The following is a 25,759-nucleotide window of genomic DNA, read 5'->3' as shown; positions in this document are numbered from 1 at the left end:
CTTGGATGAAATGCATATGAATTTGACATATGAGTTCACCTGAAATCAGCATGTGTTTACACCACCTGTGCCCCAGGAAAGGAAGACTTACACATGGTGTTGGACTGTCTGGAACATACCTTCACATTCACTTTTGGTCAGAAAAGTGCCTGCTCTCCAAGGTTTCTGATGGAATCCAGGACAGCACTGGTCACAGCTATCACCACACGTGTTATGCTCACATTCACAGCGGGATTTCTAGTAAAAAAAGAAAAAAAGTTGGGGGCAGGGTGGGGAAGCATATTTCAGCATTCTTTGGAACCATAAATGAGGGGTTTCTCCTGAAAGGTAGAATGAAGACAAGAGAAAACATGGAGCCTCTGAACCAAAATCTAAAACTCCTGTCAGTCTGGGAAGGAAGAGGTTCCAGCAGTGGGAGTGATGACCATATTTGATCACCAGCTTTGGGAGGGAGGTTCAGGCTGGTACTGGAATCACTGGGCTCAGATGAGCAGAGAATGAAGGCCCAATCAGGAGTGGTCTTGAAGACTAGAATCACTTCTCTAATTCCTGAGATCCACAGGTTTTCTGGGTTGGATGTATCCATTTTAAGGTTTCCATCAAAGTACTATTAACATTGGAAGGACTGATGCTGAAGTGGAAGCTCCAATACTTTGGCCACCTGATCCGAAGAGCTGACTCATTAGAAAAGACCCTGATGCTGGGAAAGATTGAGGGCAGGAGGAGAAGCGGGTGACAGAGGACAAGATGGTTGGATGGCATCACTGACTCAATGGACATGAGTTTGAGCAAGCTCTGGGAGTTGTTGATGGACAAAGAAGCCTGGTGTGCTGCAGTGCATGGTGTTGCAAAGAGTTGGGCATGATTGAACGACTGAAGTGAACTGACTATTAGCATTTAGCATAGGAAGAGGGGAGAGAGTAGATGGCAAGGCATGGAGAGGCAGGGATAGAGGAGAAATGTAATACTCCAAGCCTGAATCTCCTGTCTGCAAGTGTTTTGAGTACAGTCTTATTTCACTGCATGGAACCGTCCTTCCAAGGCTGCTGTGCAGGTTCTCAAATCTTGGGAAATACTGCTCCTCAGTACATCTGATAGATAGTGCCCACACCCTGCAGAAAGCAGGACCACAACCTTGTGAAGAAAACTATGCCAGGGATTTGAATCTTCCATAGGAAGTAATACTATGATGCATTACTCAGAAAACTAGCTTTGAAAGAAATATCATTTGTATTACAGTTGTCGTAGGAAAAAGTGTTTACCTAGGTAGCTACATTCACTGATCTTACTATCCAAAATATTTCTTCCATACATAAAGTAGATGATTCTGTATTTCACCAGATTGTTTATGCCTGAGAAAAACAGATGCTCATTCATCTTCTTTGCTTAGGTTATGTTCACTTAATACATTGTCATTAATGAAAAATGCAACCTAAAACCATTCCAGCATTTTCTGATCTGGCGATTTCAAGCTCTCTTGAATACTCTCTTTCACTCTACTCCTTACTGCCCCATCTTACCTTGGTCTCTGGTTCCATGGTCATTTATATTTACTTCCAGGTACATTTTTCATTTGTTTGCATTAATATTTTTTGATGAAAATTCATAAAAGAAACAGGTTGATTGATGACAGGCATTCTCTAAAGCTAAATCATACAGCAGGCTGTCATAGCTAGAGAGGTTTCAAAATAGACTGGTTCGGAGCCTTTTTGGGAAAAAACTAATCTGTTTTCTGATACTGTAATGGCGCCCTTCAAAGTCTATCATCCTAACTGCCAGCTCTATTTCACCCTGGCATGGCTTTCTGTTACACCGTCTAAGTGGGGATCTGACACCCATTCACAGCGTCCCTGTCAGCAAAGCTTCTCATGAAGCATTTTACAGTTCAGAGCTTCATTTTACCTAAGCAGCCTAAAAATATACATACATTTGTCACTGGATCAAGTGGACAAGCCCTGGCATGACCGTAGCAGATGCACATCCCTCCGACCGAAATATCCTTGACCGAGTAGTAATACTGCAAAAAGCAATCCAGAGAGAAATCCTGTTAAGACTACTGCAAGGTGGAAGGAGCATTCAGTTAAAAACTTGGCTTTATGCTTCTACCCTTAGTTGGAAGCTCTAGAACAACTGAAGGCTCACAAGAGTATCCAGTAACTCCTCACATTGAAACAATGTTCCAGGGGCAGAATGCCTCTATAGTTCATGTTAGGTGGGCATTTTAGAAATTTATTTCCCACAACAATACAAAGTGCTGCACAGTACAGAAACTCCATGCTGGAGCATTTATTATCGAAAGCAAATTGTTACAGGGTCGGGGGAAGCAAGGACAATAATTCTTCATAAAAGTTGAAAGACAGAAAACGTCTTTTACTATTATTTTAGGAATGCCAGCGTTCACGAATCATATGCAGACTGTTCTACTTAATGAATTTGAAAAGAATCAACAAATGTAAGGGAAAGGGTGCTCATGATGACACATTTCTTAAGCATATCAAGAAGCACATGAAAAGTAATTAACTACAAGATTGGTTTAATATAATGCAAGACGTAAACTAGATGTGCAGAACAATATTTCTTCATTATTATGTTAAAATGTTCATGCAATTACCTTCCTGTTTAGGTTAACATAGGACTGCCTCAAATTATTTTCATCTACCTAGCTATTTTTGAAAGGTTACTCATAATTTATACAACTGAACAATTAAAAAATTTTAACTAATTTGTATATCACAAGTTATAGTTGTGAAAGTACTTCATATTATCTTGTGGAATCTAAATAGTCATCACAGTGGTAGATAGTTCTATTATTCCAATTATTTACACTAAACACACACACACACATATTTAGTGAGAATAAATAGATAGATACAAATCTGAGTTCCCTGACCACAAATTCTCTTTTCTAATTTACTTCTTTTTTAAACATTTTTTCTTTTTGTTTTTGCTGTTTATATACAGTATCTTTTATAATATTTTGTGTTACTTTATCTTACTTGATACACTTACACCTCACACTATTGTAACTTGCAAGGAAGTTTATATTTCATTTAGACGTTAAACTCTGCGTTTCACTAACTTCATCACCTAATAATACAGATAAAACAGGCATAGTTGCTCAGAATGCTGATACAGAAGTTTTGTGGATGTTTTTAAAACTGCTTTAAATATAAATGTGTAATGCTTCATTTCTAAGTCATGAAGAAGAGTTAAAATTCAATATCCTATTTTTATACATTTAAATTTATATGTAGGGTTTACAGAACTTGAGTACTTCCAAAAACATAATTAATGTTGAACTTTACTGCACTATTTTAAAGGTTCATATACAATGAAGTTATAAATAATAGATGTGCACCCCAACACCCTCTCTGCCTTCAGCAAAAGATGATAAAAGGAACACGTTTACTTCCATTGATTTTTTTCTTTGATAGATATACTGTCAGGAAAGATTAAATTTCACTTCAAAATTATTCAGTCTTCCTTGGTGTGTATTTTTAAGTCATGCCAAAATTATAATTAAAAGTGATTTTTTAATAAGTGAGGAATCTAAACTTTGCTGTAAAATAATGATTACTTTTGCAGAAGACAATTTACAATAGACTGAAATATAATACAAGGCAAAATTATTTCAGGTTTGGAAAGGGCACTAAAACATCCAACATGTGTTCTATGAGGACATAAGACTTTAAAAGTTATTTTGTAATGATGGAGAAGTTAGGTGTGAGGAAGTTAAGCAATGAGAAAATGTATGAGGAGTCCTCACATATTTGTGAAAAGCACTGCCCTTCAATATTCAGTCTGTAGGCTCAGCACTTTGCTACCTGGTGGCAACAGTTGAACCCCAGTAGGGTCATTGTGGAACAATGTTTTGTCTCACAATCTCAGTTTCTCCCTACAATCCTCTTTTCTCCTTTGCTTCTAGTCACACAGTAGATATTCTGTTTGCATGTATTTGATTTATGGATTTACTACTGAACTGAGTCTCTAGCTAATACTGTCTTGGTTGTATACATGCATAAAAGGGAGATGACATAAACCAGAGAACCTGGCGGGACATGGGAATAGGAGGAAGCATAGTTATGACTCATAGCAACCTGAGCTATAAAGAAAGCTGAGCGCCGAAGAATTGATGCTTTTGAACTGTGGTGTTGGAGAAGACTCTTGAGAGTCCCTTGGACTTCAAGGAGATCCAACCAGTCCATCCTAAAGGAGATCAGTCCTGGGTGTTCATTGGAAGGACTGATAATGAGGCTGAAACTCTGATACTTTGGCTACCTCATGCAAAGAGTTGACTCATTTGAAAAGACCCTGATGCTGGAAAAGATTGAGGGCAGGAGAAGAAGGGGACGACAGAAGATGAGATGGTTGGATGACATCACAGACTCAATGGTCATGGGTTTGGGTGGACTCCGGGAGTTGATGATGGACGGGGAGGCCTGGTGTGCTGTGGTTCATGAGGTCACAAAGAGTCGGACATGACTGAGCGACTGAACTGAACTGCCTGAACCTGGGCAGATCATCTATGTCATAATCTCTCAAATTTCTGTTTGAAAACAACACCTTTACTAGCTTCTGTTTCCACTGATATGTTGAAAGGATGCTATAATCATTATTTTTCCTGATATTCAATTCATAAAGGAAAATAAAAGTGTATACAATCAGTTTTTTCCCTAGTATCTGTATTCTTTTGAACTAGAAATGCATTGTGATTCATTAAAGAAGCATGAAGCTAAATTATTTATTTAGATAAAATGGTCCATGGACCAGTGGCATCCATATCACCTGCAAAATTGTTAGAATTGCTGTTTTCCAGTTCTGTCCTAGATCTACTGAATTCAAATCTGCATTTCCACAACATCACCAGTTGATTCCATGCATATTAAAGTTTATCAGGATGTGATGTGGTGTGAGTGTCTGCCCGTGTGTGTATATGTACTGAGTCATGATATAAAATGTATTTCTTAGTGTGGGTTACAAGCCCACAAGGCCAATTATAATAGTTGTACAGATAACCCAAAGTGTGGAAAAACTAACTTTGTCCTCAAAATCAAGAGAATAAACTAGGCAGTATGAGCTCCACTGTACCAAGAGGAAACTAAAGTTTAGAAATGTTAAAAAGTTTGATATTTTTTACACATCTAATAAGTGGCCCAGAGGCTGGATTTAAACAAAGGAAGGTCCATGAAATTTTAAAGTCTTTCATTCCTCCACTGAAAACTATTTTTTTAAAACTATTTAACAGACAATTATGGAGAAGGAAATGCCACCCCACTCCAGTATTCTTGCCTGGGAAATCCCATGGACAGAGAAGCCTGGCGGGCTACAGTCTGCAGGGTCGCAAAGAGTCAGACACGACTGAGGGAGGAGCAGGCGCTCCCCAGAGGCCCCAGAGGTTTTGATGGCACAGCCAAGGACTGTGGCTGAGGACTCCCAGCTCCCAAGCCTCTCTCAGCAGATAGGAACATGGAAAACTAGAATCTAAATTACGCCTGATGGCTTTCCTGGAGGCTCAGTGGTAAAGAATCCCCAGCCTGGGAAGACGCCACGCGGCAGAGCAGCTGAGCCCATGCATCACGGCCACTGGGCCAGTGCTCTAGCGCCTGGAAGCCGCAACTACTGAGGTCTGTGGGCACCAGAGCCCATGTTCTGGAACAAGAGGAGCCACCACGGTGAGAAGTCTACGCCCCGCTGCTAGAGAGTAGCCCTCACTCCCGGCAACTAGAGAAAAACCCACACAGCATGAAGACCCTGCACAACCATAAATGAATCACATCATTAAAAAAATTTTTAAAGTAAAACTATTTAACAGGCAATTAAAACAATAGGCCCAATATTATTCACAGATTCCAATATGATTCCTCATAACTTACTCTTCGTGTGACGATGGGGTCAATTTCTCTTGGGTCTTTGTGAGCGAACATCATCAAATCGGCATTCAAGGTGCGGATTCTCTGAAACCTCAGGCGAATATAACGAGCAGAGGTAAATTCTAGCAGTTCAGGAGAAGGATCATCAGCACTCGGTCTCCCATTGATCAAAGAAATATGAATCTACACAATTTGGGAAATAATTTAACAATTAAGGTTACCAAGATTTACATATCTGGTTTTATTTAACTTTTCTTAGACAAATAGTTAAGCTCCCCTTCTCTCAGTTAGGCAGATACAGGTTCATATTTACTAGAATGCAGTGAAGTAATTGAGGAATATGATGAATGTACATGTACCTGCAATTTATTTGTTTCTATTTCAGGCATTTTCTATATACTGCAATTAATTATATTTCTATGTTCCAAGTCAGTGCATCTACTTGAACTTCCTAGGATTTCCAAAAATTCTTAAATCAGTCATTCTTTTTCTGAAAATTATTGCAGCCAAAAATTATTTAAGATTCTGGCATATATTCCCATATATTTTCTGGTGGGAAACCAGAAAACAAAATATCAGACAAAAACAAGAAATCATCAGGAACTCAAATTTATTTTTATTCTGAGCTTGAAAGTATCTAATTATATTGTCTTAAAATGTATAAAGAGAGTAAAAATGGACACATTACCAGAAAAATTATGCAAATCTCCAATCACAGTGAGGCATTTCCATAAGGTGGCTTTTGTTATTTCTTTTTTAGAAAATGATAGCTTAAGAAGGCAAAATTTACCAAGGCTATAACACATTCTACGAAAAATATGCTGTTTGAAAATATATTAAAATTTGAGTAGAATAGAATATTCTTTAGGAAAATAATTTTGCAAAATTGACACCAGAAGAAATCAAATCTAACCATACCATTTTCCATAAAAAATCAGAGAAATGATTATCCTTCAAAGGTGAATTGAGGCCCACATGCTCTCACAGGGATTTCGAGAGCAGAAAATTCTAATGGGGGTTGGGGGGAGGTAAACGGTTACATAAAATAAGAAGTACTTCTATCACATATAAAGGAATTATTTTTCTAATGCCTAAAGAACTTCTATAAATCAACAAGAAAAAATACTGATGACATAACACAAAAATATAACTATTTAAAGAAACAGAAATAGAAATGGCTATTAAACTTCTGATAAGATAGTGAACCTCATTTATAACAGAACTCTTAATTAAATCCACTCTAAAAGCTTTCTCCATTTTTTCAAGTTGTCAAATCCTAAAATATTAATAATACTCCCTGATGACAAGACTAAAAGGGGCACAACAATTATTACACATTTACAGGTTGAATGTAAAATGGTATAAGTCCTTATAAAGGTGAATTTAGCAATAACTGTCAAAATTACAAATGCACAGAGTTTTTTACTTAGAAATTCCACTTCTGGGAAATTACACTACACAGATGTTTTATTAGTATATGTGTGTGTGTGTATACAATTAACATGTAATTAATGATATGCAAAAATGCACCGCATTTCTAAAATATTTTTTGATAATAGCAAAAGACTGGAAAGAACCTAATATCCATCAATAAGAGATGGGTTAAATAAATTATACATCTATATAGTGAATTATGTGTACCACACAAAAGAATGAGGAAATTCTCAAAATACAGATAGGAAAAAGTACGTTCAATTTTTTGTACTTTGTAAAAGCATTCTTACCTATGCAATAAACCAAATCAAATCAAAACTGTTAAACAAATTGAAATTGAGTGGTGGGTTTTGGGCTGAACACATGCACATACTGTGTATATGCACAAACAGGAGGCTAAAGAGACAGGATTACAAGAAGAAAGGAGCCCTGTGCTAGGCTGGGAGCTATTCAGAAACATGACAGTCTGTAAGTCACTGGAAACTGTGACTTGAGGTCACCCACTGGAATTTTCATCCACTTTTGCAAGATGATATATCATGTGTGTTAAATACATTTTTTTGACAGGAGAAGCAATATGTGTTTCCATTCCTAACATTCTGCATCTAGATAATCCCCGAGAGCATTTTACAAACTGACTGCCAATAAACTACTGAGTCACTAGAGGAATAAACACAGCAAACTCTGAGATGAGAAACTAATTCTGATGTCACAAAGGATAGACTCAAAATGCCTCATGATAAAAATATGAAATGTCCCAGCTAATTGACTCTACTTTGAATACTTAATAAAAAATAAATTCACTTAATCAACATTTGAGGATGATAAAATTCAAGGTCTCCTAAAATAATGAATCTCGAAATGCTGAATGTCCTCCCTCTGACACTGAACATTTGAAGAGTAACATAGATCTTGTATATTTCACAGTTCTGGCATCTAGCAGGTGAGCCAGAAGTGTATTTAAAGTCAAGTTGTCTCTACTACTTAAGACGGTATCCATTAAATGTTAAAGAATGAATAAATAGATGTATACAGCAGCTAAAATGAGTTCCCCTTAGAGGTTAATTTTGGCACCCAAAAAATCACCAGTGTCCTTGAATTCACACTTAAATTTGTCTTAGCAAGATCTTCCTTGACTGCTTCTAAAAAAGCCATTTGAAAAAAAGGAAATCAGAACATGTCTAGGATTAATGTTTCTAAAAACTATTAAGGCTTATTTGGTGTTAATGCTACAGTGAACTGCACTTGTTCCGTACATAGAATTAATAAGTCCCTCATTTAAACATAAAGGAACTTTAAAAAAATGGTGCACATGTTCAAATTTAGGTTTGAACACCTAAATCATACCATATGATAGCTACAGAAAGGATTCAGCAAAAGAACACTTCTCCTCACAGCTTTTGTATTTTCATCAGGCTACTCTGCCAAGAGATCTTGTGAGAATAGTTAGTTCCAAGCTGTTTCTGAGACAGAAAACCAGACAGCTGTTTGGCCACGTTGCTTGCAGCTTACTTCCATTTTTTTCCTTTTCCGTTTTTTTTTAAACTCTCCTTCAAAATGAATCATAATATTGGATAGGCTATTTCCACTGGCACTTGGCTGTGTAATTCCAAGTCCACTGGAGTTTAGCATGCTTCCTGATTTCCTGTGGGGTGACAACTGGAGAGTGTCTATCTTCAAAAAGATGAAAAGTATCATTCCTCAAGACTACCACTGTCTTGCTGCGAAGCCATGGGAAGTCTGTGTCAGTCTAGTGTCTTCTGAAATGATTTCCATTACAGACATGTCGGTGGATGTATGTTCAAGCTGTCAAAGGAATTCATTCCAACTGAAAATATCAGCCTGATTAAACAATTGGTTTTATATTTAAAAGTTACTCTTCTCTGAAATTAGTTTTTGTAGATAAAAAGAAAAAAAGAAACGTCTCTTTTTATGACCAAATGACCAAATTAATATGCTCTACCCATCGAAACCATTATCTTTTTTAGTATAAGGATACCATATAAATCACATTTACTTGCAGATGGCTAAGATTTGGGGGCCTCTATGGGTATTTTTACCTTAATGATTAGAATTTAACTAAAAATGATTTATGAAGCAAGTAATACAATTTTTAATCTAGGTAATTATGTTCATATTATTATTATTATATTTTTCTATTATATTACTACATCTGCTTTAGATTACTGGCAGAGCTACACTCCTAATACCCCTCCCAATGATACAAGTTTGTTGAGTAAATGGATACGTGAAAGAATGAAGGCTACTTAAGGATCATTAATAATGGTAAGAATCTTTGAAATGAGAAATGGAAGTAGATGAAACTGACAACTTGATGAACATTTTGAAATCCCCTTTGATTCATCAATTTCTAGGTGTGCCAAAGAAACAGGTACAACAGTTTGAGAGTAAGGTGACATCAGGAGATACAACAAGAATTTTCATATGTGTCAGATGAGCTCAACTATCTATAGGTATGGTTAAAGAATGTGTATATAAACGAGTGGCTAAGCCTTGAGGAACCTCTTAGATCTAATCATAATTAATATATTAGTTCAGAGAAGGAGAATAAGATCATAATAAAAACTCTGAAAAATGAACTCAATCACTTGTATTTTATCCAGTGGGAGGGAAAAAAGAAAGCAAGCGTATCTTTGGAGACAGGGAGTGAGCGATATGAAGATTAAGAAAAGGTGACGGTGTGTCACTGTGTTTCCAGCACAAAGCAAACAAAGGCTCTGACTTGGGCTCTAGGTGGTCAACAGAAACCCCCAAATGATCAACTTTCAGCCTCCATCATACTTGATCTAATAGCAGCATTTGAAACAATTGATTGCTCCACTGATTTCCAGGACACCACACTGTCTTTTTTTTCCTCTTACATCTTCAGCTACTCTTCTCGATCCCGCTCAAGACTTACTACATTTTCTCCTCCCTAACTTTCTAAAATTGGAATACCACAGTGCCCAGTCCTTGGCCTTGTCTTCTGTTCGATCCACACTTACCCACATAGTGATCTCAGCAAAGCTTGCAGATTTAAATGTCACCTATACTGATGCCTCCCACACTTAACATCTCCAGGCTTGACCCCTCCTCTTGAGGTCCAGATGCAGAATCCAACTGCCTTCTTAATCCCTTTAAGTGACTGTCTAATAGGTACCTCAAACTTGTATCTCAAATTGAGTTCTATTCTTCATCTCCCAGTGTTTCCAATCTCATTAAATAATTTTATCCTTTCAACTACCCTGGACTCACAACTTGGAGTCATGCTTGCCTGCTTTTGTTTTCCTTCTTACAACTAGTTTTTCTGCAAATCTTGTTGACTTTACCTTCAAAACATACCCAGCATTCAAACACTTCTCACCATCTCCCCTAAAGCCACCTTGGTCCAGGCTTTCATCACCTTGAACTTGTGTACTACAATAACGATCTGAACAGGTCACCCTGCTACTGCTCTTAGCTCCTTAGGAGTTTTTTGGCAACATAGCAGATGTTTTTCTGTTTGCTTTTGTTTTTTCTTTTCCTAAGTTTTTGGTAAATGTTTCCATCAATTTATTCTCTGTATTTCTTAAAAACAAAAACCACAAGTTTAACATTAATAATTTAAAATACTGTAGACCAAACAAAGCCAGCTCTTACTCACACTGCAAGTTGGTCTATGATTTCTTTCCTTCTGTTTGCCAGATGATCTTCAATAACTTCTACAAAGAAATTCCTCTTCAATAGGTTCATGCAAAAGCTAAAAGCTGGTCATTAACTTTATGAAAATGGTGTAAACCATAGCAAAAGAGGTCTATTCTCATCTCAAGCCTCATGCCATAACCACATTCATCACCATCAAACTGCCCAAAAGTCATTATTTCCTGAATGAGAACAAAAGCTTTTATTCTCTCCTCATCATTTGGTGCCTCAAAAATGGGCTTTCAAATTGTGTTGAGGTCTGCATCTGTTTCAGGGAGCTCTCTAAATATGCCTTATAAACTATAACCCTGGTCATGTCATGCTTTTCTGTAAGACTTTCCAGTGGTTCTCTATTTTACTGTCAATAAAAGCCAAATTTTTACAATGAACTGAGAGATCCTATACTATCTGCAATGTCAGCGTCCCATCCCTACCCACTAAAACTGCCGAAGAAGAAAACAATGATTTTCTAGAGCTCTTTTCCTACTTTATCCCTCAACCACACTGCTCCCACCAGGCTGCCAATTTTGTTTGGGCATGCCAGATAGGATCTTACCTCAGGGCTTTTAAACTTGGGTCCCTTGCCTGGAATGTTATTCTCCCAGATATTGCAATGCTCACTTTCTCATTTCAAATCTTGCTTTAGTTCAGTTCAGTTCAGTCAAAAGCTCAGTCGTGTCCGACTCTTTGTGACCCCATGAATCACAGTACACCAGGCCTCCCTGTCCATCACCAACTCCTGGAGTTCACTCAGACTCACATCCATCAAGTCAGTGATGCCATCCAGCCATCTCATCCTCTGCCATCCCCTTCTCCTCCTGCCCCCAATCCCTCCCAGCATCAGAGTCTTTTCCAATGAGTCAATTCTTCGCATGAGGTGGCCAAAGTCCTGGAGTTTCAGCTTTAGCATCATTCCTTCCAAAGAAATCCCAGGGCTGATCTCCTTGATTAGGCCTTTTCAGTGAGTCCTTCCAAGACTATCTAATTCCAATGCAAACTTCATCCTGGCACTTACTATTCTCCTCTACCTGCTTCATCTTTCTCCACACTACATTTCCTCTTAACACACCATGAATATGATTTACCTCTTTGTTGATTATTTCTCTCCACTCTCTAGAGTACAAGTCCCAAGCATTTCAAGATTTTTAATCTACTTTGTTAACTGATATATCCCCAGAAAACAGTACAGCACCTTAAAAAAATAAGTGCTAAGTAAAAATATTTGGATAAAGAAACATAAATTCTAAATATTTAACTGGCCTCCTACTTGAAGATCAATTTCATAGAGTAATCAATTTTTCTGTTTTTATATGAGTAAATCTTTGAGTACGGTATTTCCATAGTATGAAATTAAAATCAGTAATCCTTTATATCATTTTCTATCAAAGCATTTTAAGTTGATTTAGAGATAATTAGGAATTAACAGCTTTGATCTACAATTTACTTACATCAAGGTCTACTATATTTGCTATTATTAGTTAAACATTAGTTAACTTTAAGTTTTATTTCAACAGGCTATTTTCAGTCGAGAAAGACACACATGTCCTAAGATATTGTATTTCAATGTAAGGACTATTCAACTTAATTTTAGCACAAGAAAAGTAAATCTATCCATTGATATTCTATTTCATAGTCCAAACTATAAATTGGTATGCTGTTAGTTACACTAGAGTCCATGAAAACACAACAGTATATTTAAACTATAGATTCTTTAAACCCTATGAATATGCAATAGCTATCAATAAAGTTAATTAACAGTTACATACTACCTTGTCTTTAGAAGGAAATTTTATTACTAAATGTATTATCTTTATGGGTTATCATTATGTTTACTATATATAACTAGTTATTGAAAAATAAACTTTCTTATCTCATCAGAAAAATTTCAGTGTGGTTTGTTTTCAAAACTCTTCCAAATCAATGCAATACTTTTAAAGTCTTAAAAATATGAAAATATATGAATATATGAAAATTAATGCATGGGTAATAAAAATACACTGGATAAACAATACAATTTACAAAATGTCATGCATAAAACCAGTTAATAAAATATTTAAACATTTCAGACTAGAGATTTCTCTATCAAGAATCATTAGGTTCTTGGGGCTTCTCTGGTGGCTCAGTGGTAAAGAATCCACCTGCCAATACCACTGACATGGGTTGGATTCCTTATCAAGGAAGATCCTACATGCTATGGAGCAACTAAGCCTGTGGACCACATCTACTGAGCCTGTGCTCTAGAGCCTGGAAACCACAATTACTGAACCCACATGCTGCAACTACTGAAGCCCAAGAGCCTTAAAGCCTATGCTCTGCAACAAGAGAAGCCACCCCAATGAGAAGTCTGCAGGTTGCAGCTGGAGAGTAGCCCCTGTTCACTACAACTAGAGAAAAAAACCCGTGCAGCAACAAAGGCCCAGGACAGCCAAAAGTAAATAAATAATATTTTGAAAGAATCTTTAGGATCTTAGTGAGAAAATGGGGTATTATAACCATTTTTCAAGCCATTATTTCCAGTTCTATCAGGCACAGTTTATTGAAGTCCTTTTTTCATTTTCTTTTCCCCATATTTTATTTCCTCCAACTGATGGTTGTTGTTTTATTGTAATTTTTATTCACCCAAATACTGTTCATTTGTATATCCAGAAAATGAAATTCTCTGAAGGCCTAACACACATGCTTACAAAACTTTATCTCTGGTATACCTCTTCATACTTCAATATTTCTAACTCATTCATTTAGTCAGTCAGTCTCTCATTCATTCAGAAATATTTATTAGATGCTTACTATTAATACATTCCAGGCCACTGAATTATTTTCACTTTCCCTTCTGTGTCATAAATCTCTCTCATTTATGAGCCTTTGTCAAACATGTTTTATGTCTCCCTACTGCTCTCGTTAGCACAGATGTACTTTACACATCCTTCTGGTCTCAGCTAAGATGTCAATTCTCTTTCTTCCAGGCATAGTTCCATGGCTGTCTAGGACTCTTCCTATGAATTCTCCAAGCTCCGCTATTATCACTGCCCATTTACTTTATTCTGTCTGCCAAGAATAGGAACTTTGTCTTATTTACAGTACAGTTTTACTGATTAAACGAATGAATAGTGTATAATAGATTCAATAATTTGAATGAGTAATCATCAGTGCCTAAATATTACAGATTGTGATAGAATTTCCAATGAATTAACTCTTCAAACATTCACAACTGTTGCATTGTGTATATTATTTAAATTTTGACTTTGTATATATTTCACTGATTTTTTAAATTGGATTTATTGGATTTACATCAAGAATTTTAGTACATATTTTATTTGCCATACTTCAATAAATCTCACTATGGGTATAATAATTCAAGTATCTAAAAAACATTATATATGGATTCCTGTAATCCCAACATTTGGATGAATCACAAAAAATATTATTTAAGTCACTAATAGAGACTTTTTATATAATATATATATATATATATATATCAGGTATAATAATGTAATATACCTGTATATCCTTAGGTACCTCAATATTCCTACTTATCAGAATTGGAAAGATTTTCTTTTCATGTACAATGTACTGAATTATTTTGAAAAGTCCTTAATAAATATCACACTATCATTAGAAGTTTATAAGCCCAACAAAAACAACTACACTTCCAAGGTTGATGACTACTCTGGTGTTTGAAAAGTAATAGTTTAATATATAAAATGTTGAAGACTGTGCATGATATTAACTCCGTTAACTAACTTATTCCAAGAATACAAGGATGCCCATCAGCAGATGAATGGATAAGAAAGCTGTGGTACATATACACAATGGAGTATTACTCAGCCATTAAAAAGAATACATTTGAATCAGTTCTAATGAGGTGGATGAAACCGGAGCCTATTATACAGAGTGAAGTAAGCCAGAAAGAAAAACACCAATACAGTATACTAACACATATATATGGAATTTAGAAAGATGGTAACAATAACCCTGTGTATGAGACAGCAAAAGAGACACTGATGTATAGATCAGTCTTATGGAATCTGTGGGAGAGGGAGAGGGTGGGGAGATTTGGGAGAATGGCATTGAAACATGTATAATATCATGTATGAAACGAGTTGCCAGTCCAGGTTTGATGCACGATACTGGATGCTTGGGGCTGGTGCACTGGGACGACCCAGAGGAAGGGTATGGGGAGGGAGGAGGGAGGAGGGTTCAGGATGGGGAACACAGGTATACCTGTGGCGGATTCATTTCGATATTTGGCAAAACTAATACAATATTGTAAAGTTTAAAAAAAAAATACAAGGAAATGTCAGCTTAATGAGCTATTTAAGAAATATGACTGTATCACTGACAAATGTACCCTGAGCTAAGTCTTAACAGTCTTTCACTAACCCATAAACTATTTGCTTTTTGACACCTACTTGGTTCCAATTCCAGCTTGTGCTGGAAGCCAGAAGAAATATCAATAACCTCAGATATGCAGAAGACACCACCCTATGACAGAAAGCAAAGAACTAAAGAGCCTCTTGATGAAGGTGAAAGAGGAGAATGAAAAGGTTGGCTTAAAGCTCAACATTCAAAAAACTAAGATCATGGCATCTGGTCCCATTACTTCATGGCAAATAGATGGAGAAACAGTGGTTGACTTTATTTTTGGGGGCTCCAAAATCACTACAGATGGTGACTGCAGCCATGAAATTAAAAGATGCTTACTCCTTGGAAGGAAAGCTATGACCAACCTAGATAGCATATTAAAAAGTAGAGACATTACTTTGCCAACAAAGGTCCATCCAATCAAGGCTATAGTTTTCCAGTAGTCATGTATGGATGTGAGAGTTGGAGTACAAAGAAAGCTGAGCACAGAAGAATTGATGCTTTTGAACTGTGGTGTTGGAGAAGACTCTTGAGAGAGTCCCTTGGACTGCAAGGAGATCCAACCAGTCCATCCTCAAGGAGATCGATCCTGAGTGTTCATTGGTAGGACTGATGCTAAAGCTGAAGCTCCAATACTTTGGTCATCTGATTTGAAGAACTGACTCATTTGAAAAGACTCTAATGCTGGGCAAAACTGAAGGTGGGAGGAGAAGGGGACAACACAGGATGAGATGGTTGGATGGCATCATCAGCTCAATGGACATGAGTTTGTGTAAACTCTGGGAGTTGGTGATGGACAGGTAAGTCTGCTGTGCTGCAGTGCATGAGGTTGCAAAGAATTGGACACAACTGAGCGACTGAACTGAACTGCTTCCAGTTGCCCCTGAGACTTAAACTGCTTTCCTTCTCTTCTTTGGAATTACAATTCTTGAAATTGTTATTTCTGGATGAAAGCTTTTCCTTTCTATCCAAGAAATATTTATTCAGATTCATCACTGCCAAAGCAATGGTTGTTAACAAACTGCAGTAGATTAAGAAAATTAGTTTTCTTCAATGTATTGGTCATCTTGTTTTTATTTTTCTCCTATCCTAGTGAAATTAGTTAAAACACTGTGCTCTAAAGGTTGTATAGCTTCTCTCTTGGTCAAAGAAAAGCACCTCTCTCTGTCTCTCAGCCTCTCTGTCTCTCTCTATATCTCTATATCTCTCTCTGTATCAAGAGTTATTTAGAGTTATTTGTTTTTATACCAATACCAGAGTTCATGTGGTAGTAGTTTCTAACTTGGAGAAGGCGATGTCACCCCACTCCAGTACTCTTGCCTGGAAAATCCCATGGACGGAGGAGCCTGGTAGGCTGCAGTCCATGGGGTCTCTGAGGGTCGGACACGACTGAGCGACTTCACTTTCACTTTTCACTTTCCTGCATTGGAGAAGGAAATGGCAACCCACTCCAGTGTTCTTGCCTGGAGAATCCCAGGGACGGGGGGGCCTAGTGGGCTGCCGTCTATGGGGTCGCACAGAGTTGGACACGACTGAAGCGACTTAGCAGCAGCAGCAGCAGCAGTTTTTAACTCCTATGGAATTAACATATAGAAGGGCTAAGTGGTTTGGAAAGATAAAAAATAGAAGCAAATTCTTAGTTTAGGAGTTCCAATTTTCTCAAAGTTTCAAAATTGGTATAGTCCTTCCTTCAAAAAGCTTCTGATGGTCTTCTTGCTTTGTTCAAGTCAAAACAATCCAGCAAAGCATTTAATTCTAAGTACTTTGATCTTAGATTAGTTACATCTGGAACATGTCCAGATGGGTGACATGTAATCCATCATAATTGAATAAAATACCCCATTGGTCATGATGTATAAAAGAAACAATGACACTTAAGATCCTGAAGCTTTGAAAAAAAGGAAATAATTACTAAATGTAGATATCATCTTTTTTTTTTCCTCTAAAAGAACTTTGACTCACATGAGCTCATTTTACATTTATTTTAAAATTAATAAATATTTTCAAATAATAACTTATATAAGTACTCCAAATTGCACACTTTTCATTTATCATTTGTGTTTTTCTTCCTCCAGTTAAAGTATACAATATTAGCACGGACAAAAGAAAAATTGTCAAAATGAGTTTCCTCAGTCTGTTTTGGGAATATCTCATTTAAATTGTATCAAATGCAGATGTCATTACTAAATCTTTGTGCTGTCAAACTAAGACTTTACAGGGATAGAGACATCATCTGAAATTCACAGCAAGGAAAGAATCTAAGAGGAGTAGCTTCAGAGAAGAGCATGAGGGGAAAACACAAGAAGAAAAATTTTGACTCTCCTCAAACATTTTCATTGCTCCAAATTTTGTTCTGGGTGTGCCTCAACCAAAGATAGACCGAGAGAATAAATCATTAGGCATCTATTCCCACCTCATAGCTATTTAAGAAATTGCTCTGGAATATCCAGGAGCTTACATATGAAAACAATAGTGGTTATATTGTGTATTTACTGGATACCAGACACTCTAGTGGGTTTCCCAGATGGTGCTAGCTGTAAAGAACCCACCTGCCAATGGAGGAGATAAAAGAGACATGGGTTCAATCCCTGGGTCAGAAGATCCCCTGGAAGAGGGCATGGCCACCCACTCCAGTATTCTTGCCTTGAGAATCCCATGGACAGAGGAGCCGGGCGGGCTACAGTCCATGGGGTTGCAAAGAGTCAGATACAACTGAAGTGATTTAAACACTCAGAGAGTTTTGCAGGTGATCTGTGTGTACTAACTGATAGAGTATTAACTCACTTAATGCTGACAACAATCTCATGAGATTGGTGTTATTATGATCTCTTTTTTTAAGAGAAAACCGACATTGAAATGTTAACAAGCACGGCTAAGCTCATATAGCCAAGATGTGTTCTGATTCTAGTCCAACCTCATTAGCTGAGTTCCTCAGCTCACCATTTCACTATCTCACAGAGTAGGAGTTTAATAAGCATTTGTTGAATGAATAACAGCTGGTTATCCAGGCACTATTTAAAGACTTGCCACAACATTAAGCTTACCACTGGTGACACAATCTTCTCCATGCACTCCTTCCATTATTTATTTGTCTCATTTCCATTCCAAACCTGTCTGTGACTAACACTGGTATTTTAACTTCATTTTCTCTCTATTATCCTGCTCCTCCTCCTCTGGAATTATCTAGCTTGTTCACTTTCCCTAGCTCTTGATTTTGTTTCATGAAGTTGCACCAAGTTTATCCTACAAGTTTTATCCATTCTAGAGTTCTTTGGGTAAGTGGTTTACCCCAGGTCACCACTCAGGACCCATCCCCAGGTCAGATGATGTCCAGGCTCCTGCAAAGGGGCAAGAATGAAGTAAAATAAAGCACAGAGGATCACTAAACAGAGGGACAGTCCCAGACCTGGGATCCAGATCAGGTCTCCTGGCATTGATCCACAGCAGTAGAGAACCTTCTGGTAAATGGAAGCAAAGCTCTACATTAATAAAACCAGAATCAAAGCCTGTCAAGAACTGAAGGCTAAAGTATTAATTGTTCTTCAAAGAAACAACACCTAAGGTCTTAACATCATAATAAATGAAATTGATTATGACAGGTTTAGTATAAGCATCTTTGTAAATAAAAACCACCTATTGGTATGCAAAAGAAATTAATTTATACTTCATGGCAATTTCTACTATGTAGGGAGTACTAAAATCTCAAGTTATAGAGAGAAGGGGAAAATAATATGTTAATATCAAAACTAAATATCTGTGAAATTGACATGCTATTCCTTACTGTGGAGGACTATTAGAGACAGTTCCAAATATAAAAAAAACAACTCAGAGTACAATGACCTACATTAGTGGGACAGAACAATCAGTACACTTGAAAGACATATAATAACAGCACAAAGGAAACTTAAGCAACATTTTCCTGTTTTGTTTTCAGTCCCTGTGTGGGAACACTTGCTTAAAATTAAAATAAAATCTTGGAGCAAGAGGTCTAGATACAAAGCCAGATCCTGCGTCATCAGATTGGAACAAAACCTAGATGTGTACTTGAAAAAGAAATGCAGCCTCTCATTCTTTCTCTGGCTCAAGGGTTCCTCAAAGAAATGTGTATGTGTATGTTGCAAGTATATAAATGAAGTCTGTAAAGATACATTACTTCATTTTTTTTTTCTGCTTACATAGAAGAGCATGTGGGGATGGTCACTGGCAATTTCAATTAATTTAATGTTCAGAAAGTTTCGATGTCAAACCACAAGATGTCAGAGACTTTAAAGGACAGAAACATACTAATACTTAGGGATGGGACTGAACATAGCACAAGGTCTTCAAGATCGAGCACGCCTCCTAGGTTAGCCCTGTCTAACATCCCTAACCTTTGTGTATGCAAATTAGTCTCCTAGTATAGAGTGACTGCCTACACACACCACCCTCTCACCAGTGCAAAGCCAGGCTCATTCTCTGAATGTTCTTTCCTTTTGCCACCTTTCTCTCTTTTTTTTTGCCTTCACATCATTAATTTTTTGATGTCTTCTTAATAGCTTTGCTTATTCTCTGCTCATCTTCCATGCTTCTTATTCTTGCTCTGCTTCATTTTATTTCATCTTTACAGAGAAACTGTCCATCTACAGTTGAGCACGTTTCTATGCTTTCAAGTGAAGTCACATGTTCTATTATTTTAAATATGGCCTATAGCCTTAGCTTTGTGAGAAGAAACTACAGATTTCACCTCTCCAATCCTAAGATTTTTCATTACACAAAGAGTAAAATAATTAACAAAATAAGATGTTTTTCCTTACAGAGCAAAATTCTATACTTAGATTACAGAAGGATTTTTATTTCAGTGGAAGTGTAAATCTGAGTATCATTGAGTTTGACTATAAGACTACAAAGATGTTGTGTATATATATATATATGCTTTTTAAATTTAGGGGTAATAATATTTCTGGTGCTTTGTATGAATGAATGTGTGGACATGTGTTGTGTGTGTTCAGTTAATTACAGTTGAAGATCATATATGTTGAGGCAGACTGCCAGGTTCAAAGTCTGACTCTGTCACTTACTACTTATGTGAATTTAAGCAATTGACTTTATTGCTCTCTGCCTCAGTTTCCCCTGTAAAAGGCACGTAATAATAATAATATCTACTTATTATGTTGTTTGCTAGATTCAAGAAGATAATTCATGCAACCTGATTGGAAAATGCCTGGCACACAGGAAAAATTATTGTTAGTTGTTGTTACTTTCAAAAGAGTACGGAAAATAACACAAATGGTTGTGTCTCTGCTAAGCAGGATGTGCTGCACCCTTTGCAGTAGTTACCTATCAGCAATCTGCATGCGGGCTAAGTCGCTTCAATCATGTCTAACTCTTTGCAAACCCATGGACTGTATGTAGCTCACAAGGCTCCTCTGTCTATGGATTCTTCAAGCAAGAATACTGGAGTGGGTTGCCATGCCCTCCTCCAGGGGATCTTCCCCACTCAGGGATGGAACCAGCATGTCTTATGTCCCCTGCATTGGCAAGCTGTTTCTTTACCACTAGCACCACCTGGGAATAGTCTCAGACAAAGGAGGTAGTAGAGACAAAGTTCCCACTCACAATGGAGAGGTGATTCTGGAAGTGCTGAAAATATTGAACTTCAGTGGGAAGTTCAAGTGCATCAAGAAGAAAGAGCAGGACCTCTGACTGTGTTTTGCCTCCTAGTTCATCACCAATTTCAGATAAGCAATTAAGAGAAAGAATGATCACAGGACTTTGTAGTTTCTACACCCTCCAGCTCAGTGCTGGGACTGCCACTTTGGGGATGGCATATACGCCCATCCTCTGATGTGACAGCTTTGGGGTCTGAGGACAGAGCACGTAACCAAGTGCCAACACAATGGCTATGGGAAGAGGAGGCTGCAGAATTACCAACATCTGAGCAGTAGTTTTTGAGAAGAGCAGGATGAAAAGGAAGAGGATCTGACATAGGAAGAGACTCTATAAATGTGCCATCATACTTAAAATTGTGTTGGAGTCACCAGGTTTGCAACACAGTACTGTGATGTACACAGATGACTAGATATCATTTGAAAATATCAAGGTGCTAAGGCAGTGTTTCATTGACGAGGTTTGATGTTAATTTTACACTCTTTATTGAACAACAAATATGATCCATGTCAACAGTAGCTTAAGTTCAGGTTCTTACCATTATTCTGTACAGAACTGGATCGTGATCATTTATTTACTAGGTTTGTAAGATGTTGGCTCTGCGCACCGCTGACATCTGCATAGCACCAACAGATCTCTAGTCCCTTCAAAGAAACAGAATGTACCAAGGGACCTCTCCTCCCACACAACCGGAAGAGGAGGTTTTCTGCAGATTTACCGAGTACACAGTGTTCTTGTTCCTTTGCTGGACTCACACTAATAACTGACTACAGGAAGCTGCAGGGCCTTGCCCTAAAAGAAGCTCAAATGCAGCTTGTGCTGTTGGTTAGCTGGGGGTGGAGGGAGCGGTGGGGTGGAGGGAAGGGTGCTAAAATTCAGGGACTCAGTTTCTGCAGGAACCCACACATAATGACGAATATTCAGAGACATTAACACTTGATTGAAGGTCATTGATCATTATCCTAAGTTATTTCCTTAAAGTGGATTTTGTTTGCAACACTCCCTTTTCTCTTTCCTCTGACAAACACAGCATGAATGAAAGGTAAAGGGAATAAAACATTTAATCAATCATCTAGGGGCCAGGGCTGAATTGCTTTCTGTTACACATTTGCTGCCAAGTTCACAGAATCAGGTTTGTTTTCAATTATTTGTAATATGCTTTCCCAGAAGAATTTATAATAGGCTGTTTAGGCACTGTTCCCTTTTCTATTAATGACAAAAATACAACTGTTCCTCCTTAGCAAAAGAGAAAAGGAGTTAAATTAGGAAAATTGTTATAAATGTCGCTGTTGGGCTTAAGAATTTTTTTGGTTTGTTTTCTTTCTAAACTGGCTCCAATGAGAAATGGCAACCAGACTATTTCATTTGTTCTTTCCTCTTATTATGTATATTTCCAAAATAAAAAGTTAACATTAAATCTCTTTTTCGAGATAGTTTATAATAATGATCCCTAAGATACCTAATGATATCTAACATGATACCTAATGACACCTAATGATACCTAAGATACCTAATGATATCTAACATGATTATTATGTTATGTCGCTTTTGTGAACTTGGTTCCTTGAAATAAAAGAACACTGTAAGTCTGGTGAATATTCACAAGACCAGAATGCAATGTTTCCAGTCTCTCCATTCCAAAATTACCTTTTCTCTCATCACAGACTTCTATCTTTTCTCTAGGTTTTCCATGTCCCACCACTATCAGCATCCCTGCCATCTTCAGTATCTCTAAGTTTGATGAGATGCTTATTAAAACATAGACTCATTAATAGGAGATGTCATTCCTTATTACATGACTAGTTATGGCAGCCTTTTGAGAGACACAAAGAAGAGTTTCTGAAATCTTATCTATAGGCATCCCCGTTAGGCTGATTACCTAATGTGGAAAGATGACATTTAGACTTCTCTTATCCAGTCATCACACTCCATAGCCCAGGCCCAGAGAACACAAAGGCCATGCTTCGAAGAACAGCTTTATTCACAATGAAATAGAACTAGTTTTCAAAAAACTCAGGCCTATGACTGGCATTAGTATGGGCTGTTGTTTATTTATAGATTTTTCTGAAAATCTGATCAATATTCATTCCTTCTTTCCTAACAATTCACCTTCTCTCCCCTTCTTTTTCTTCTCTATCATAATTGAGCTCTTCACTGGTTTATCTCATGACCTTTCCATCTTCCAGTAATTCACTATAGCAGAAGTAGCCTTTCCTCTCAACTGCCACATCTATACCTCAGCTTCTTTAAAGTCCCTTTAACTGGGACTCAAAAGTATGTCATATTTTAAATAAAAATTACCCTCAATTTTAAATCACCACCTTGTATTTACCAGAATCTCTTTCTTCACAATTGTAAATCCCTATTTCCTTCCTGTAGTCCACTTAGGAAAAATGGCATTGACAAAGAGAAAACATTCTCTTATAAACATCATCATGAATTATATAAATCATCAGTTTATAATCTCTACAGATGTGCACATATACCACCAGCAATGCCATTCGTCCTTTAAATAAAAATACAGTATGTATGTAGGTCAACAAACTAGTGAAAACTTTTTTTTTAAAGAAGCATTACAGAGTTTATACACCCAAATGAATGTTGCTCTTCCAAAATAATTATTTTCAGCGTTCTATTTATAACAATAGTGTCTTTTCCTTAATCATTTTAACACTCCTTGCAGTTTTCTCTATTCCTGAAGTTTTTCTTTAAGTGGTAGGAGGACGACTACTTCAAAAACAAAGGTTATTGGGGAAAAGAAAAGTGAATCACAAAAATTAAAGGTCAGGATAGAAATAAAAAATTCAAATTGGAAATAGAGAAAGATACAGCTAGCAAAGCCTGCCTACATTTTCCCTCCACTACCCAGAATTACAGAACTCCTTACAGTTTTAGTATTCTTAAAGAATCAACAACAGAAAGCCTTCGGGAAATATTAAACATTTAAGAAAGAAACTGGCAAGCAAAGAGAATTTACTTGAGACATCTTTTCACTTGTCAAATCAAATACTTGTTAGCCCATTGAAAACAAATAATCATTTATGATGGAAAGGGGTTTGCTATGTCAATGTCACTCATTTAAAAATAGAGTTAAAAGAAGAAAACCTGACAAAAATATACACTATGCTTGAATCTTAAATGTAATATATAATCCTGTCTGCTGTTTTCAGTCATTAATGTCATTAAAATATAATGAGTTAAATTAATTTCAACACATTATCATTTTAGTGTATAGTCTCATTTTATAAAATAATTTCCCCTATCTTTACACATCATTGGATGAATGATGCTAATATTATTTTTCTCTTTAACTTTGAGAAGCAGAAGAACAATTATGGGTCATCTAAAATGTCCTTCCAGCTTCTGGAATAGGTTGTGTTTGTATTTCAATGAACATCTGTTTGACAAACTGAAGTGCTAATTATGATTTATCATTTCCGTGACACAAAATATCAAGACGGTAATAAACATTGATGACTAACTATATGTTTCTGTTTCACCCAGATGTTTGGCATCACAGAAGATACCAACTTAGTTTTACCAATTTTTTTTAATTCTGGCACTTTATGGTGGAGGACAAACTAATATGAATGATGTGATGGGTGCTTTATTTTTTTCTTAATGTGTAAAATTTGACTGGCAAGGCTTTGAAGATAGAGAAATGAAACTGCACTTAAAAATAAATGTCTTTCAAAGTTTTACCAATACAGCCAAGAGCTAGATCAAAATTACTTAAATTATTTATATCATAACAGTTTTTCAAAGCAAGTCTCTAAATTCAGAGTTCACCCTTTATATCTTATTTCAAGAATGTACCATTGTGATACATGATTGAATATATGATATATAAGATTTGATATAACAATTTGGAATGTGGAGATTGAAGGACATAAAATCAGTATATGCTAGTTTGCTTTTGTTTAATATATAATAACATTTGGGCTTCCTACACCTTTCTGGAAAACCCTAATCAAGTTCTCCTTTATGAGCCTGGAGCCCCTTCCCCTGATATTTTTTTAAATAACAAATAACATTTAGTTTTCTTAGGAATCAAATGAAATTATCAAATAGTCCATTGCTTATTATATAAATCACACCAAGGTCTGAGTGCACATTTCCCAAAAGATTATTTTCACATCCTGCAACAAAGAGAATATGTAATGCTTGCAATGTTCCTGTGAGAAATTTTTCTGTCCAAAACTGTGTGTTTGCTCTTTGATTTTGCTAGTTCTACCTCATCTCTTTGACCTCTAAAGGTGGAAATGCCTCAGGGCTCAGTCCTAGGGCTATTTTTCTTCTTGGTTTTCATGTACTTCCTGGGTGATCTCATGCAGTCTTCCAGCTTTAAATTCTCAAATTCATATATTTCAGCAGTATTTATCAACTGAACTCTAGAATACTATATGCCACCTATTCAACCTCACCATAATGTCTAATAGACATTTCAAGTTTAACATATCCAAAATTGAACTCCTGTTCTTGCCCATCAAAACTTGCTATACTCACAGTCCTCTCCAACAAGTTTAATGCAACTCAATCCTTCCAGTCAATCCAGCCAAAAACTGTAGACTCATTCTTTACTCATCTCATTCTCAGACACCTAATGGAAAACTCATCTGCAAATCCTCCTGGCAGATGCAATTGGTCAGGAAATCCTATTGGCACTACTTTAAAAATACAATTCTTAGCACCTTTTGCTCCTGCCACCATGCTCTAAATCACTATCATTAACCCCTGAAGTACTGCAAATGTCTCTTAACTGCTCT

General features: G+C 36.8%; 1 protein-coding gene across 6 annotated transcripts in view; it reads right to left on the bottom strand.

Moving 5' to 3' along the window:
- Positions 1 to 25,759, bottom strand: part of LAMA2 (laminin subunit alpha 2) — a 693,105-nt gene that overhangs the window by 429,544 nt on the left and 237,802 nt on the right. For all 6 annotated transcript variants that reach the window (XM_027551500.1, XM_027551497.1, XM_027551499.1 and 3 more), the window contains exons 5-7: positions 5,874 to 6,053; positions 1,928 to 2,017; positions 120 to 237 (exon numbers count right to left, since the gene is read on the bottom strand). In XM_027551500.1, coding sequence (XP_027407301.1) covers positions 120 to 237; positions 1,928 to 2,017; positions 5,874 to 6,053 — 388 coding nt within the window. The remainder of the gene's footprint in view (positions 1 to 119; positions 238 to 1,927; positions 2,018 to 5,873; positions 6,054 to 25,759) is intronic.

Source organism: Bos indicus x Bos taurus, chromosome 9 (assembly GCF_003369695.1).
Source record: "Bos indicus x Bos taurus breed Angus x Brahman F1 hybrid chromosome 9, Bos_hybrid_MaternalHap_v2.0, whole genome shotgun sequence".
Taxonomy (NCBI): Eukaryota; Metazoa; Chordata; class Mammalia; order Artiodactyla; family Bovidae; genus Bos; species Bos indicus x Bos taurus.
The sequence above is the reverse complement of the archived record's forward strand: the minus strand, read 5'-3'. Positions and strand labels throughout refer to the sequence as shown.